The 13,016-nt window shown below is 26.5% G+C and overlaps 1 protein-coding gene across 1 annotated transcript in view; it reads right to left on the bottom strand.

Annotated features, from left to right (window-relative positions):
* Nucleotides 1-10,554, bottom strand: part of LOC100200721 (GMP synthase [glutamine-hydrolyzing]) — a 96,689-nt gene extending 86,135 nt beyond the window's left edge. The window contains exons 1-2 of the mRNA XM_065813464.1: nucleotides 10,427-10,554; nucleotides 3,591-3,723 (exon numbers count right to left, since the gene is read on the bottom strand). Coding sequence (XP_065669536.1) covers nucleotides 3,591-3,668 — 78 coding nt within the window. The 5' untranslated portion in view covers nucleotides 3,669-3,723; nucleotides 10,427-10,554. The remainder of the gene's footprint in view (nucleotides 1-3,590; nucleotides 3,724-10,426) is intronic.
* Between the last annotated feature and the right edge of the window lie 2,462 nt (nucleotides 10,555-13,016).

Here is a 13,016-nt window from a genome sequence, read left to right as displayed (position 1 = left end):
AGAACCACATACTGATGATGATGATGATGATGATGATGATGATGATGATGATGATGATGATGATGATGATGATGATGATGATGATGATGATGATGATGATGATAATCATGATCATGATGATCATATATTGATCATAATAATGCTTATAAATGCATATATATACAAAATCAAACATAAATTTTGAAAAGAAAAATATACTTTGGATGTATAAATGTTTATGCAGCCCCGGCCACAAACCCGGCCTCAGTCAATTATCAACCCCGGTCAATTACTAAGGAAGAGGGGGGGGGAGGAAAAGGTAGTCTTAACAAACAGGTGAGTGGGAATTATTTTTTTTTTGTACCCTATAAATAAATTTTCATTTTCTAATATTCAAGACCTAAACTGGATTCAAAAATGAGAAAACAATAATTAAAACTTTTTTTAGATGTAAGATACAGTTTCTTTGTTATAACAAATAGCGCCAGGGATGCAGATTTCCAAAGGGACTCTGCCTTTATATCTCTATTTTTCTGGTCTTTGGTATCCAGAGGAACTCTAAACATGTTGGTTGACTTATGATCTGCAAAAAGAAAAAAATTCATAAGATATAATGACTTGGAACTTATTGCTTTTAAGCCTGGAGTTCTTGCCGCCATTATACCTAAGGAATTTTTGGGACTCCGCATCCCTGAGTAATATTTAATAAACAGGAAGGGAGTCTTAATAAGCTCAGGGTGGTAGAAAAATTTTCCAAAAATTGTTAAACATTAACTTCTGAGTATTAAGCACTTAAGAGTACCAACAGAAGAAAAATTACTTTGAAGACCATGAATATTAGTGAATGATAGATTTAGAGAACTTGGTGATGACAATGGTTTTTAGTGTTTTATAGTTTTTGATACTTTAATCATTTTTTAAATTGATTAAAGAACTTGATTCAAAGCACAGATAGTAGTCAGTACAATATCTAATAGTCCAAGCAACTGCTTCATTATGGTTAATAAACCCTAAACCGTAGCAAAGAGCTCCAAATGTGGCCTCAACAATGCACATCGAAAGTACGAATAGAAATACCATCTATGCACAACATAGCACTGTTAGTTTTCTGATATTTTACAGCTGTTACCAGAGTACCAAACCTGACTACCAGCCAACCTCAGAACCATAAAACTGAGTTTTAGAGCTGTACCTTTAACAGACTAAGTTGCATAGTCATAAAAACAGAGATGCAAGTAAATCCCATGCATTGAGTCAAGAAGATCCAGCATTCAACATCCTAAACTAAATCCTAAACCAATTTGTTTTTTCGCGACCTTTTTTTCGTGATTATTCTTTTTTTATTTTAGAAGATTGATACTCTATTCGCAAATATTTAGTGTTCTTTTACAGTATAAAACTGCAGTGACTTCTGAAACGATAATTTTTTTTTTAAAGCGGAGCATAAAGTAAAAGAAAGAAAAATAAAAGATTTAGAAAATCAATTAGCAAAAATGTTCAAATGCAGGAAAGAGACTGATTGTTTAAGGAAGGAAAAATTAAAAAAAAAAAAAACGATTAAATACCTATTCGAATCAAGAGTACAAGCTAATTATTGCAAATATTACCATATGTATGAAAGGCCGTTTTCAATTTCTCCAAAAACCACCATTGTTTATAGATTTGGTAGCTTTACTTGACGTTTATAACTGTGATTATAACTTATTAAATGTGAATGATGAAACTTTTGGCGATAAAGCTATCGGTGAAGTTGTTGAACATTTTTCTGAATTTTTAATTGGTGTAGGATGTGATTTGAATAACATACTTCATGAGTGGATCATTTTAAAAGCATACATGTTTCCCATCATAAGTAACGATCAAAATGAGTATTATTTGAAAATTTGGGAAATTGTTTTTTTCAAATCAAATTTGGTCAAAGAATGCCGAAATATTCTTGATATTTTTGAACTATTTTTAATTTGTCCTTTTACAAATGCGAAAGTAGACAAATGTTTTCATGTATGAATCGCGTAAAAATTGTCTGGAGAAGACGAGATCTCTTAGAATCTCTACTTCGGATAAATAAAGAAGGTCCTGAGATTGACAAATTTGAACCTGATACTGCTATGGACGAATGGTATAATGATAAAGTTAGACGATTGTCAGCAAATTTTCATCGTTATCCAGAAAAAAGAAAAAGAAAGTCAGGAAAAACAGACATTGTTCTAGCGACAGTTACAATATCGGATTTGGAAGAAAGTGAAAGCGAGGAAGAAAATTGTGACAACTTTTAATTTCATTTTAGTAAAAATCCTGAAAAATTCTAAGCATTAAAACTTGTGAAATGATTACAAAACGATCAAAATATTTGTGATTACGATCTAATACTTTTTCTATTAGCAATCAAAAAAAGTATTAGATCATAAAAGATTCTATTATTTAGACACATTTTTTTCTTTCGCTTTATTTTAATGAATGAAAAAAGTGAACGCTAACTTTTATTAAAAAATACATTAAATGAAAAAGCAATAGATAGAAATATCATGGGAATTTGATAAGGTTACTTAAATAAGAAAACTTACTTAATAAGAATTTAATTATCATTCTTGTTTGTGATTGTGCGGGTTTTCGTGAAAATGTTAAGTTTTAACATTTTATCACGATAATGTTTTCGTCATTTTTAACAGTTTTTTATAACTGTTTCAAATTTATAGATTGTTTTGTTAGAGTTTTAAATAATTTTTTTTACTGTTAAAAATTTATAGAAAATTAAATATTCTAGTTGTTTTAAACAGTTTAAAATATGTAAATAAAATAGAAAATGAAATAATTAATTAAAAGAAGATTATATCAAGTTAATTGATTTTACAAAAATACAGCCGTTAGATTTAATGCAATATAATAATAGTAATAATGTAAATTATAACTAAAACTACTTTACAACCCCTGAACGTAAATGTTATGAAATCTTATGCAAAAATGAGACTTACTATATATGTTATTATAAATAAGTTAAAATAAATAATGCGCCCTCCCCTCCGGCGGGAGTGGAGGAGGGGTTATGAGCAACAAAAAAATCGCGATAAGATTTTTTTACGATAATTTGAGCCCTGCCTTATGTAGCTAAATAAAAAAATACATTTTTTTTGTAGGTAAATATAAAAATTGTAGCATTTATAGGTAAAAATACTATTTAATGTGTTTGTAGGTAAACATCAGACGAGAAAACAGACAGACGAGAAAACGACAGACAGACAAGAAAACAGACAGACGAGAAAACAGCAACTATATTAAAATAGATTTTTTAATAGTTGTAATTAATATTTTTTTAAACATATATAACATAATGTAATAAACTTTAACAACTCGTAAAACAGGTACAAACAGCAAAACAAGTACATTATAAAATAGATTGTTATTAAAAAAACTAATTAAAAATTATTTCTTTAATAACATTTATTCAAAAAATTATTTTTTCACTTTTATGTTAACTCTTCATATAATTTTTAATTTCTGATTAACCTTGTTACTATTAAAGTTAAAATAAATAAAAAAACATATTTAAAACATATTAATTTCAAAACAAAGATAAAAATTAGATAAACAACAACAGAGTAGATTATACTTACTTTTCCATATTGAGCTCCAGCATCTAAAATAGCAACTTTCTCTATGTTATCACCAGTCATTTCAATATCATTGCTCATTTTAATGAAACGTACTGTGTTTATTTGAAATAATAATACTCTTTAAACAAATGTTCTGAAAAAATCAAATATAAAAAAATACTGTTATTAATAAAACCACCTTATGAGTATATAATGGGTTGTTTTTTTTTAAACTATTTTTGTTTGTATATAAATAAACATCAAATAATTAAACTCATAAATATTCCAAGAATCATATAGAAGATTAAGAACTTTAAAATTTGAAAAGATTTGCAATGTTAAGAAACTTTTTTAACTTGAACATCAAAAATAGGCATGTTTTCTTTATATTAGTGTAGTCAATCCCAAAAACTTGTAATATTTTTAAAAAATTAAAAAAATTTTTTTTTTTGTATAACTCAAGCCCACACAGCAAATTAGTGCTATGACCAAGTAAAATATTTTTATTTTGTTTCACATATGCATACATATCTTTATATAAAATATTTATATTATATTTTTATATATATATAATATATATATAAAAAAAAACTATATATAAACATACATATATATATATATATATATATATATATATATATATATATATATATATATATATATATATATATATATATATATATATATATAAAGAGAGAGAGAGTGAGAGTGAGAGAGAGAGAGAGAGAAAGAGAGAGAGTGAGAGAGAGAGAGTTCTATAAATTGTTGCATTTGGGAGTACGTAAGGTAAAAAATGATTCTTTTGACGACAAATACTTCACTTTTAATTACTTTTGACATTCGCCCAACATTTCCATGTTGTCAGAAAGTTAAAACCATTAATTTAATTACAAATTAATCGCTTTTTAAAAAACCGCAAAAACGCAAATTTAATTGACCAGAATGTTTATAAAAACATTCTGAATGTTTTTAAAACATTTTATATGTTTTTAATAATATAAACAATGTTTTTATTTTTATTTTTTTTTAATAAAATGTTTTTATTTTTATTTTTTTACTGTAAATCATGCAGAGTGTTGCTACATCGACTATCTTATAGCCTGAATTGCAATGGAGTGCTGCTACATCGACTGAGGGTTTGGTTAGGGCAGGCAGTCTATCAAATAATTCAAAAAAAATTCTGGTCTTGCATATTAATTTTTACTTCATGTCAACAAAATACAGAAAAACTTTCTGACAACCAGTTAAGAGTTATATATATACACATATATAATATGTCTATATATATATATATATATATATATATATATATATATATATATTGATATATATATATATATATATATATATATATATATATATATATATATAGAACCCTTAGATGTTGTCCGAAAGTTTTTTCCATATTTTGTTGACAAAAAGTAAAAATTAAAATTCAAGACCAGAATTTTTTTTTTTTAATAATGATAGACTGCCTGCCCCAACCAAACCCTCAGTCGATGTAGCAGCACTCCCTTGCGAGTCAGGCTATTTGTCAGTCGATGTAGCAGCACTCCCTTGCGAATCAGGCTATTTGTCAGTCGATGTAGCAGCACTCCCTTGCGAGTCAGGCTATAAGATAGTCGATGTAGCAACACTCCGCGCATGATTTACAGTAAAAAAAATAAAAATAAAAACATTTTAATAAAAAAAATAAAAATAAAAACATTTTATTAAAAAAAATAATAATAAAAACATTGTTTATATTGTTAAAAACATTCACAATGTTTTAAAAACATTCAGAATGTTTTTAAAAACATTCCGGTCAATTAAATTTGCGTTTTTGTGGTTTTTTTATATAACAATTAATTTGTAATTAAATTAATGGTTTTTACTTTCGTCCAAAACGGAAATGTTGGACGAAAGTTAAAAGTAATTAAAAGTGACGTATATGTTGGCGTAAGAATCACTTTTTTCCTTCCGCTCTTCCCAAAGCCAACAAACTATAGATCTATATATATATATATACATATATATATATATATATATATATATATATATATATATATATATATATATATATATATATATATATATATATATATATATATATATATATATATATATATATATATGAGAGAGAGAGAGAGAGAGAGAGAGAGTATCCAATACCAGTATTTCGGTATTATAAAAATATAATACAGGAATACTAATATATTTAAACTGGTATTAAATATCTTAAATTTTTAAAGCAAAGTAAATAAATTTAAATATCACAAAAACTTGAAACTCATTTCTTTTTTTAGACACTTGATTCTATCACCAGCGCGTTGTGGTTGTTTCCCGATAACTTTTATAGTTTATTTGTTTACAAATATCTTTTTTCATTGATTTCTCAAAAAATTTTCCTTCGTCAATCTCAATCTTCACTAACCTCAAAGTGAAGAACTTCCTGGGCTTGTTCTTCAACAGCAGTGCTTTGATTCTAAAATCCCTTCTGATTTACAATGCCCAAAAGTGAATTGAGATTACTCACTTTTGATGCACGTGGAAAGTTAAAACTTAATAAGTTTTAACTTTCCACGTGCATCAAGTTTCTAATACCATCTTCTAGAACTTCATGCAGATAAGAAATTAAATCGGACAACTGCGTTCTTCTTGCATTGTTTTAAAGCACTCATAAATTCTATGCTCAATGATGATTTAATTTCACATAGCCTGTCAAACATAAATGTCAATGCTGCATCCGCAGAAATCAAGTTGGCATCCTAGCAACAAAGTGACTCAACAGCTAATTTTACCGGCAAAAGTGCTGAGATTGTAGCTGAAACTGTTCCAAAATCAGTTTTTGTAAAGTTTATATTAAGTTTTAAATCTATATCTGATTTTTGAATGCATGACTTTAATTTGTAAAAACGTTCGAGCATTGCGAATAGGCTATTCTATCTAGTTTTGGAATCTGCAATTACAAAATTCGAGCTTTACATAATTCTATAGCACCTCATTTTTTAATGGTGAATGTTTCAATATTTGCACAATTTTCCCTACTTTTTGTATAAGGGGACCAATTTGGTTGTTTCTTTTTTACTGCTGAGCAGCCGGTATTAATTTGCCTACTTTTTGCATAACTTCTGCACCATCATTTGTTAAACAAACAATATTCTTTTCTAATGACAAACCATACTGATTCAATTTTTCACTTAAAAGACACATTTTTCTGCAGGTAAACCTCCATTAATTCGGAGAAGTCCAAAACTTTGACTCCGAGTTCACGTTTATGTATCACCGGTTCCTTAAGGAAGTCCACTCATCAAAAGTAATACTAAAACCTTTTCCATTTAATTTATATAGTCGTGGCGGATTTTGGAAGTTTGAAATGAATTTAAATAAGTTTAAACTTAAAAATGTTAATTTTTTAAACTTACCAAAGTTGTTCTTGGCAATTATTTAAAAAAAGCTATCAAAGAAATTTGTAAATATGTGAACTCATTTTTTACTTTTAGATCCTCGCTTTATAATTAAAAATGTAAAATCCGCTGTATAAATAAAAATGAACTCAAAAACTAAAGAATGTTAAATGCATTACTTTAAAGTATACGCACTTACGATTGTTTCAATAAAGAATAAAAACAAAAATCTGTAATTATAAACCTCCTGGGATTTTAAATGATTTTAAAAATTAGTCATGTAGTAATAATGAGAAGAGTTTCATTAAAGAGTTTGACAACTTTACTTTTATATACTAGGTGTTTACTCAAACAAAGAGTTTAAACACATGATAGAATAAAAAATAAAAATAAGCAAAAAATATTTACAAATTTTTGTATATTTATAATCTGAATTACGACAATGCGATACATCTCAAAAATAGTTGCATTTTAATATCTACTTAAATGTAATACTTTAATTAAAACTTTCATTATAAATCAATTTAAAAAGTTCATGAAGTATACAAATATAGTTCTAAAAATATTAAATAAAAAAACAACCATTCAAATACCAAAATACCGGTATTGAAGCCTTTTAATACCGGTATTCAAAACTAGACAAAATCGACCGAAATCCTGGTTTTTGGTATCCCGGTATATAATTCCCTATATATATATATATATATATATATATATATATATATATATATATATATATATATATATATATATATATATATATATATATATATATATATATATATATATATATATATATATATATATAAATGTGTTGTGTGTATGTATGTGTATATTTGTATATACGTTTATGAATATATATATATATAAATTAGTTATTTCTGATCAAATGACCAAACCCTTTCTATTTATCCTTCAGCAAATATCGTTGTTGTTGGAGACTTTAACGCTCATTACACTAAATGACTTGGTTCTGGTGTCAGTGATTTTTCAGTTACTTTCAATCTATCTTGGAAATCATATATCAAATCCATTGCAAAATTAGCATCTGCTAAGGTTGCATCTCTTTATCGTGCTTGCAACTTTCATACTCCAGATATACATACTATAATAGGTACTGCCCAAATAAGCTAGCATCTCTTATGCCATCAACTAAAATTTCTCTTTTTACGGACCATTTGATTAAATATCATCCTTTTACTGTAACTATTTCCAAGTGCTCTAAAAATTCTCATTTGTCTAGTTTTTTTCCTCTATTATCAGTTCTTTGGAATTTGCTCTCTTCATCTTGTTTTCCTCATGCATATAATTTGCTATCTTCTAAGTTTTCTGCTAATTGTTATCTTGCTTTAAAAACTTCATCTTTTCTTTTCTAGTAACTATTAACTTACAACTCTAATAGTGGTTGTTTGCAGCCTTTTTGAAAGTTAAGATATATATATATATATATATATATATATATATATATATATATATATATATATATATATATATATATATATATATATATAATATATTTCAGACAACAGGCATGTACAAATTAGGTGCCAGGTCCATAGTTTTTTTTTTGTTTTTTGTTTTTTTTTTAAAGAAAAGTATTATTTTAAACTTTGATTAACTGAATTCATAGAGTGATTCACCAAGGTACAAGCCATCAACTGTTTACGAAAAGCATGTCTATAGTTTAAGATAATTGTATGTAAAGATGGTAATCTGAACTCTAAAAGCATGTAAGATATACTATCATATTTGTTGTATCCGAAAAACATTTTAGCACATTTGTTGTAGCAATACTGAAGGCGTGCCATTGTTTTATCATTATAATTTTGCCACAAAGGAACACCATATAAACAAATGCAATATGCTTTAAACAGTTTAACCTTCACTCTGGTAGAGCATAAATGAAAGCGTCTAATTAAGATATTTGTACATGTGTAAAGGCCCTTCACCTCTTTGATTATATCAAGATCATCAGTAAGGTCATTTTTAATTATATGACCAAGGTATTTAAAAGATTCAACAAAAGCAATTTCACATCTTGACACACATAATTCTGGGAAGGAGTTTGATATAACTCTTGATTTTTGAGTTGGATTAAACACCATACATACAGTTTTCTTGGTATTAAAGGACATGTTAATTAAGGAAGATTCCTTATTTGTAAAGCTAATTAGTTTTTGAAGAGAAAACCAAGAAGGCGCAATTAGAACCATATCATCAGCATAGGCCAACACATTCATGAATATACCACCTATATTACATCCAATACGAAGGTTTGATATTGATGAAATCAAATCTTGTATGTAAAAGTTAAATAGAAGTGGTGACAATATACTTCCTTGACGAAATTTAATGCATAAATTAAAAAAAATACTAATGAAAAACTGCAATCTATTTCCACCATACATACAAGATACCATACAAAGGTTATCAGGTCCAGCTGCTTTTCCTAGTTTCTGAGTTTTTACTGCAGTGGATATGTCAACGCAACTCACAATAATATCAGAGTTTTCAGTGGAAAATTCCATTTCCTTTATGAAACTGAGGTAATATTTTTCATTGTTAGTTGAATTATACAAATTTTGAAAGTGCTCTTTCCACATATTAGCAATAAGACAATCACCTGTGGCACCTCCAACACTAGCAACAAAGTTCGCTGCATATATATATATATATATATATATATATATATCTATCTATATATATATATATATATATATATATAATTCGGTGATAAACACCAGGGGAGAAAATAGCAGCTTTGAATAAAGGCAGCTTTAAAAGATGTATTTGTGAAATATGCACGTATACAAATTAAGTAAAGGGAATTACTTTTCCAAGGTAGTTCTTACCCCTCAACAATCATTTAAATTTTTTAATATTTGAAATAAAATGGAAAATCTAGATAATTAATTTGCTTTTGAGGGCCAATTCTAAACATTTTCACGTAAACTTGTAAGCTTTTCTATATAGCATTTTTAACAAGTAGTGAATTTTTAAAATTGACAAAAAATACGAAATAATAAATATAACAAACATAAAATTATTTTGTTTGTTACAAAATATTATTTAATAACTACTATGAAGCGTTTTAAAATGTTACATTATAGAGTATTTTATATCATAAATAACATAAAAAAAGAATGTAGCACCTTTAAATTCTTGTTTAAAGAGACATTTTTTTTTTAATAAAAATATTAAAGCTAAGCAAACTCCTGAATGTCCATCTGATAAAAATTATTCAAAGTTGATTTACTTGTTAAACAAATCTGATGCATTTAACAAACAATTATGATTTTTATAAATTTTAATTGATTTGAAGTCTTTGCTAAGCTGGTTATTTATTTAGATTTATATATTTTAGAAACTCAGACAAGTTTATACAATAGCTACAGTTAAGCGGCTATACTAGGTCAGGGCAGATTTGAATATTAATTTGAAATTTAATTGTATATGGAAAAATAAAAATACCTAGTTTTAATCTTACAATCTATAGAAATGAAGTAATTTCTTTTCCTAATGATTCAGAAAGCTGTTTATAAAGAGAAAAGTTATCAAAATAAAGAAAAGATGAAAGAAAAACCGGAAGTTAAGTCTAGTTTTCCCGCGAAATTACAATAAGTGCCGTACCATTTGCAAATAGCCATAGTTTCCGATTTTATAGAACACTCAAAAAATTTGAAAAAACATTTTCCATCAGCAAGATTCTCTTGTTGCATATTTTTTCAAATTGATGACCCGAGATTGATAATCGTTTGATATATAGCGAATCCAGGAATATTTGGTATTTGAGTTTAACTATTATTAGGTAAACTCTTAACCAATAACGTCCTAAGGAGGAGGGGGCAGGTGCGTAGGGAAAAGTCTAACCCCGCCCTTTCTCCATAAAAAATTAATTAGTCGGCAAATTTGGACACTGGAGTCAACAAAACTGGATTTGTAGATGGTTGTCAGCAAACTTTACCCTTTTTTTTTCGAAAACAAAAAGCTCTAAGCTGGACAAAAACATGGAAGTATAAAACAGAAGGAAGTTCAACCGTAATGAAATCCTTCAAGACTATGCTTGTAACCTTTTGTTTCATAAACAAAAAGAAAAGGAAATCAAGACCGTAAATCTTTTTACGTTTACGCAAATAGGTACATTTTAATAGTTTCAAAATATAGAACTTGGACGGTTCGCCAATAATATTGAAGTTAAAAATAGCGATAACGAAACGGCAAACAACATTTTTTTCTTAAACTTCATATTAAATGAATGGAGCTTTGCAAGCATGAATGGAATTATGATAAACTGCTCATGAAACTTTAAGCTTTAGTAATTTAGAAAACTTTTTTTTTTTTTTTTTTTTTTTTTTTATAAAAATTGTTTTAGTTGTTCCCTCTAATCAAATGCCGTGATACGACAGAAAATGTGAGACACGTATTGCTTGCGTAATGACATTACGCAAATAAAACAAAAATAAAAATAAACATTACAAATGTTTGTTTTTATTTGTGTTGTTGTTGCATTTTATATAAACTGCTGCTCACTGTCTAATAAATATATGTAACATATAATCTAGGATTGAATATTGTAAGTATAAACTTTTTATCTGTTATGCATGTTTACATTTATTTTTTCTTTATGTTTGTTTACAATATTATTTTCTCTCACTTTCATCCTTTTGAGCATATCTCATTAAACTAGTCATCTCATCCGCTCATTCTACTGGTTATCTCATTCACTGATTCTCTCTATTTTTTTTAATAGTCATTTTAATATTATTGTTCTAATTCTTTTATAATTGCTATTGTTCTGATGACTTTTTTGTTTCTTTTTTTATTTATAGTTTACTTTCTTTATTATTTCTATGTCTCCATCTTTTATTTTAATCTAATTTATGTTTGGTCGCTAAATATTAGATATTTAAATATTTATTTTATTGGTTCATTTTATTAAGGTGTCACTCCTGTGACTAGTTTTCAATTATTTGAGTGACACTAAGCCTAATTTTGTAAAATATAATTAAGTTTGTAATTTTTAACTTTATGTTTAAAAAAACAGATAAAAAAAAAACTATTATTATCCTATTCGTCTTTGTGAGTTCATACAGCTTGTTTTTGAGTCACAAAGACATAACTAGCTAGGATGATCAATTTCGCGGCACAATTTTTTTTCAGAAGATTCAATCTATGGTCTTGTAGAAATGTTTCCTAAATTCCGAAATGAGCCAAAGGGCTTTATTTTTACCAATGCAATTTAATAGTTACTTAAAATGACCTGGAGTCAAAAATGATGTAGGTGATGCAATACCGCATCTTTTCATATAGCCCCTTAGTATAATAAAATACCGTCAAAAAGTTATGAGAATCCATAAAAAATATATAACTAAAAAAATAAACTTCTGATACAATAAGAAATTATTTTACCAATTACCAATATATTTCGCAATAGCAATTTTGGAAATTTAAACATTCAAAGATTTAGAAAAATATGCAAATATGTACCCTAAGATTTAATAACTAATACATTAAAAGATTTAATAATTAATACATTAAAAGATTTAATAATTAATACATTAAAAGATTTAATAATTAATACATTAAAAGATTTAATAATTAATACATTAAAAGATTTAATAATTAATACATTAAAAGATTTAATAATTAATACATTAAAAAATTTAATAATTAATACATTAAAAGATTTAATAGTTAATACATTAAAAGATTTAACAATTAATACATTAAAAGATATCATTAGTAACAAGTAAGTGTAATAAAAAAATTTATTTGAAAAATTTACAAGTTTTTTGAAATGATTATTCTAGAGATTAGAAATGGTTTCTTTGTTTAAAACTTAAAACTTAAATGATTTTACCGTATTTGTGTAAACTTTTTGAAAATTGATTATACTTTTTGAAAATTGATTATACTTTTCATTTCGATTCTTGTCAAACTTATAAATAAAAGTAGCTAGATTGAGGTTATTAATATATTAATACATGAAAATTAGGTGCTGGAAAATGATAATTTCCTAAATCATTTATCGCTCTTTTATTTTTTAATAAGAGTTTAGCAT

Source organism: Hydra vulgaris, chromosome 12, assembly GCF_038396675.1.
Source record: "Hydra vulgaris chromosome 12, alternate assembly HydraT2T_AEP".
NCBI lineage: Eukaryota > Metazoa > Cnidaria > Hydrozoa > Anthoathecata > Hydridae > Hydra > Hydra vulgaris.
This window is presented reverse-complemented; position numbering and strand designations above follow the sequence as displayed.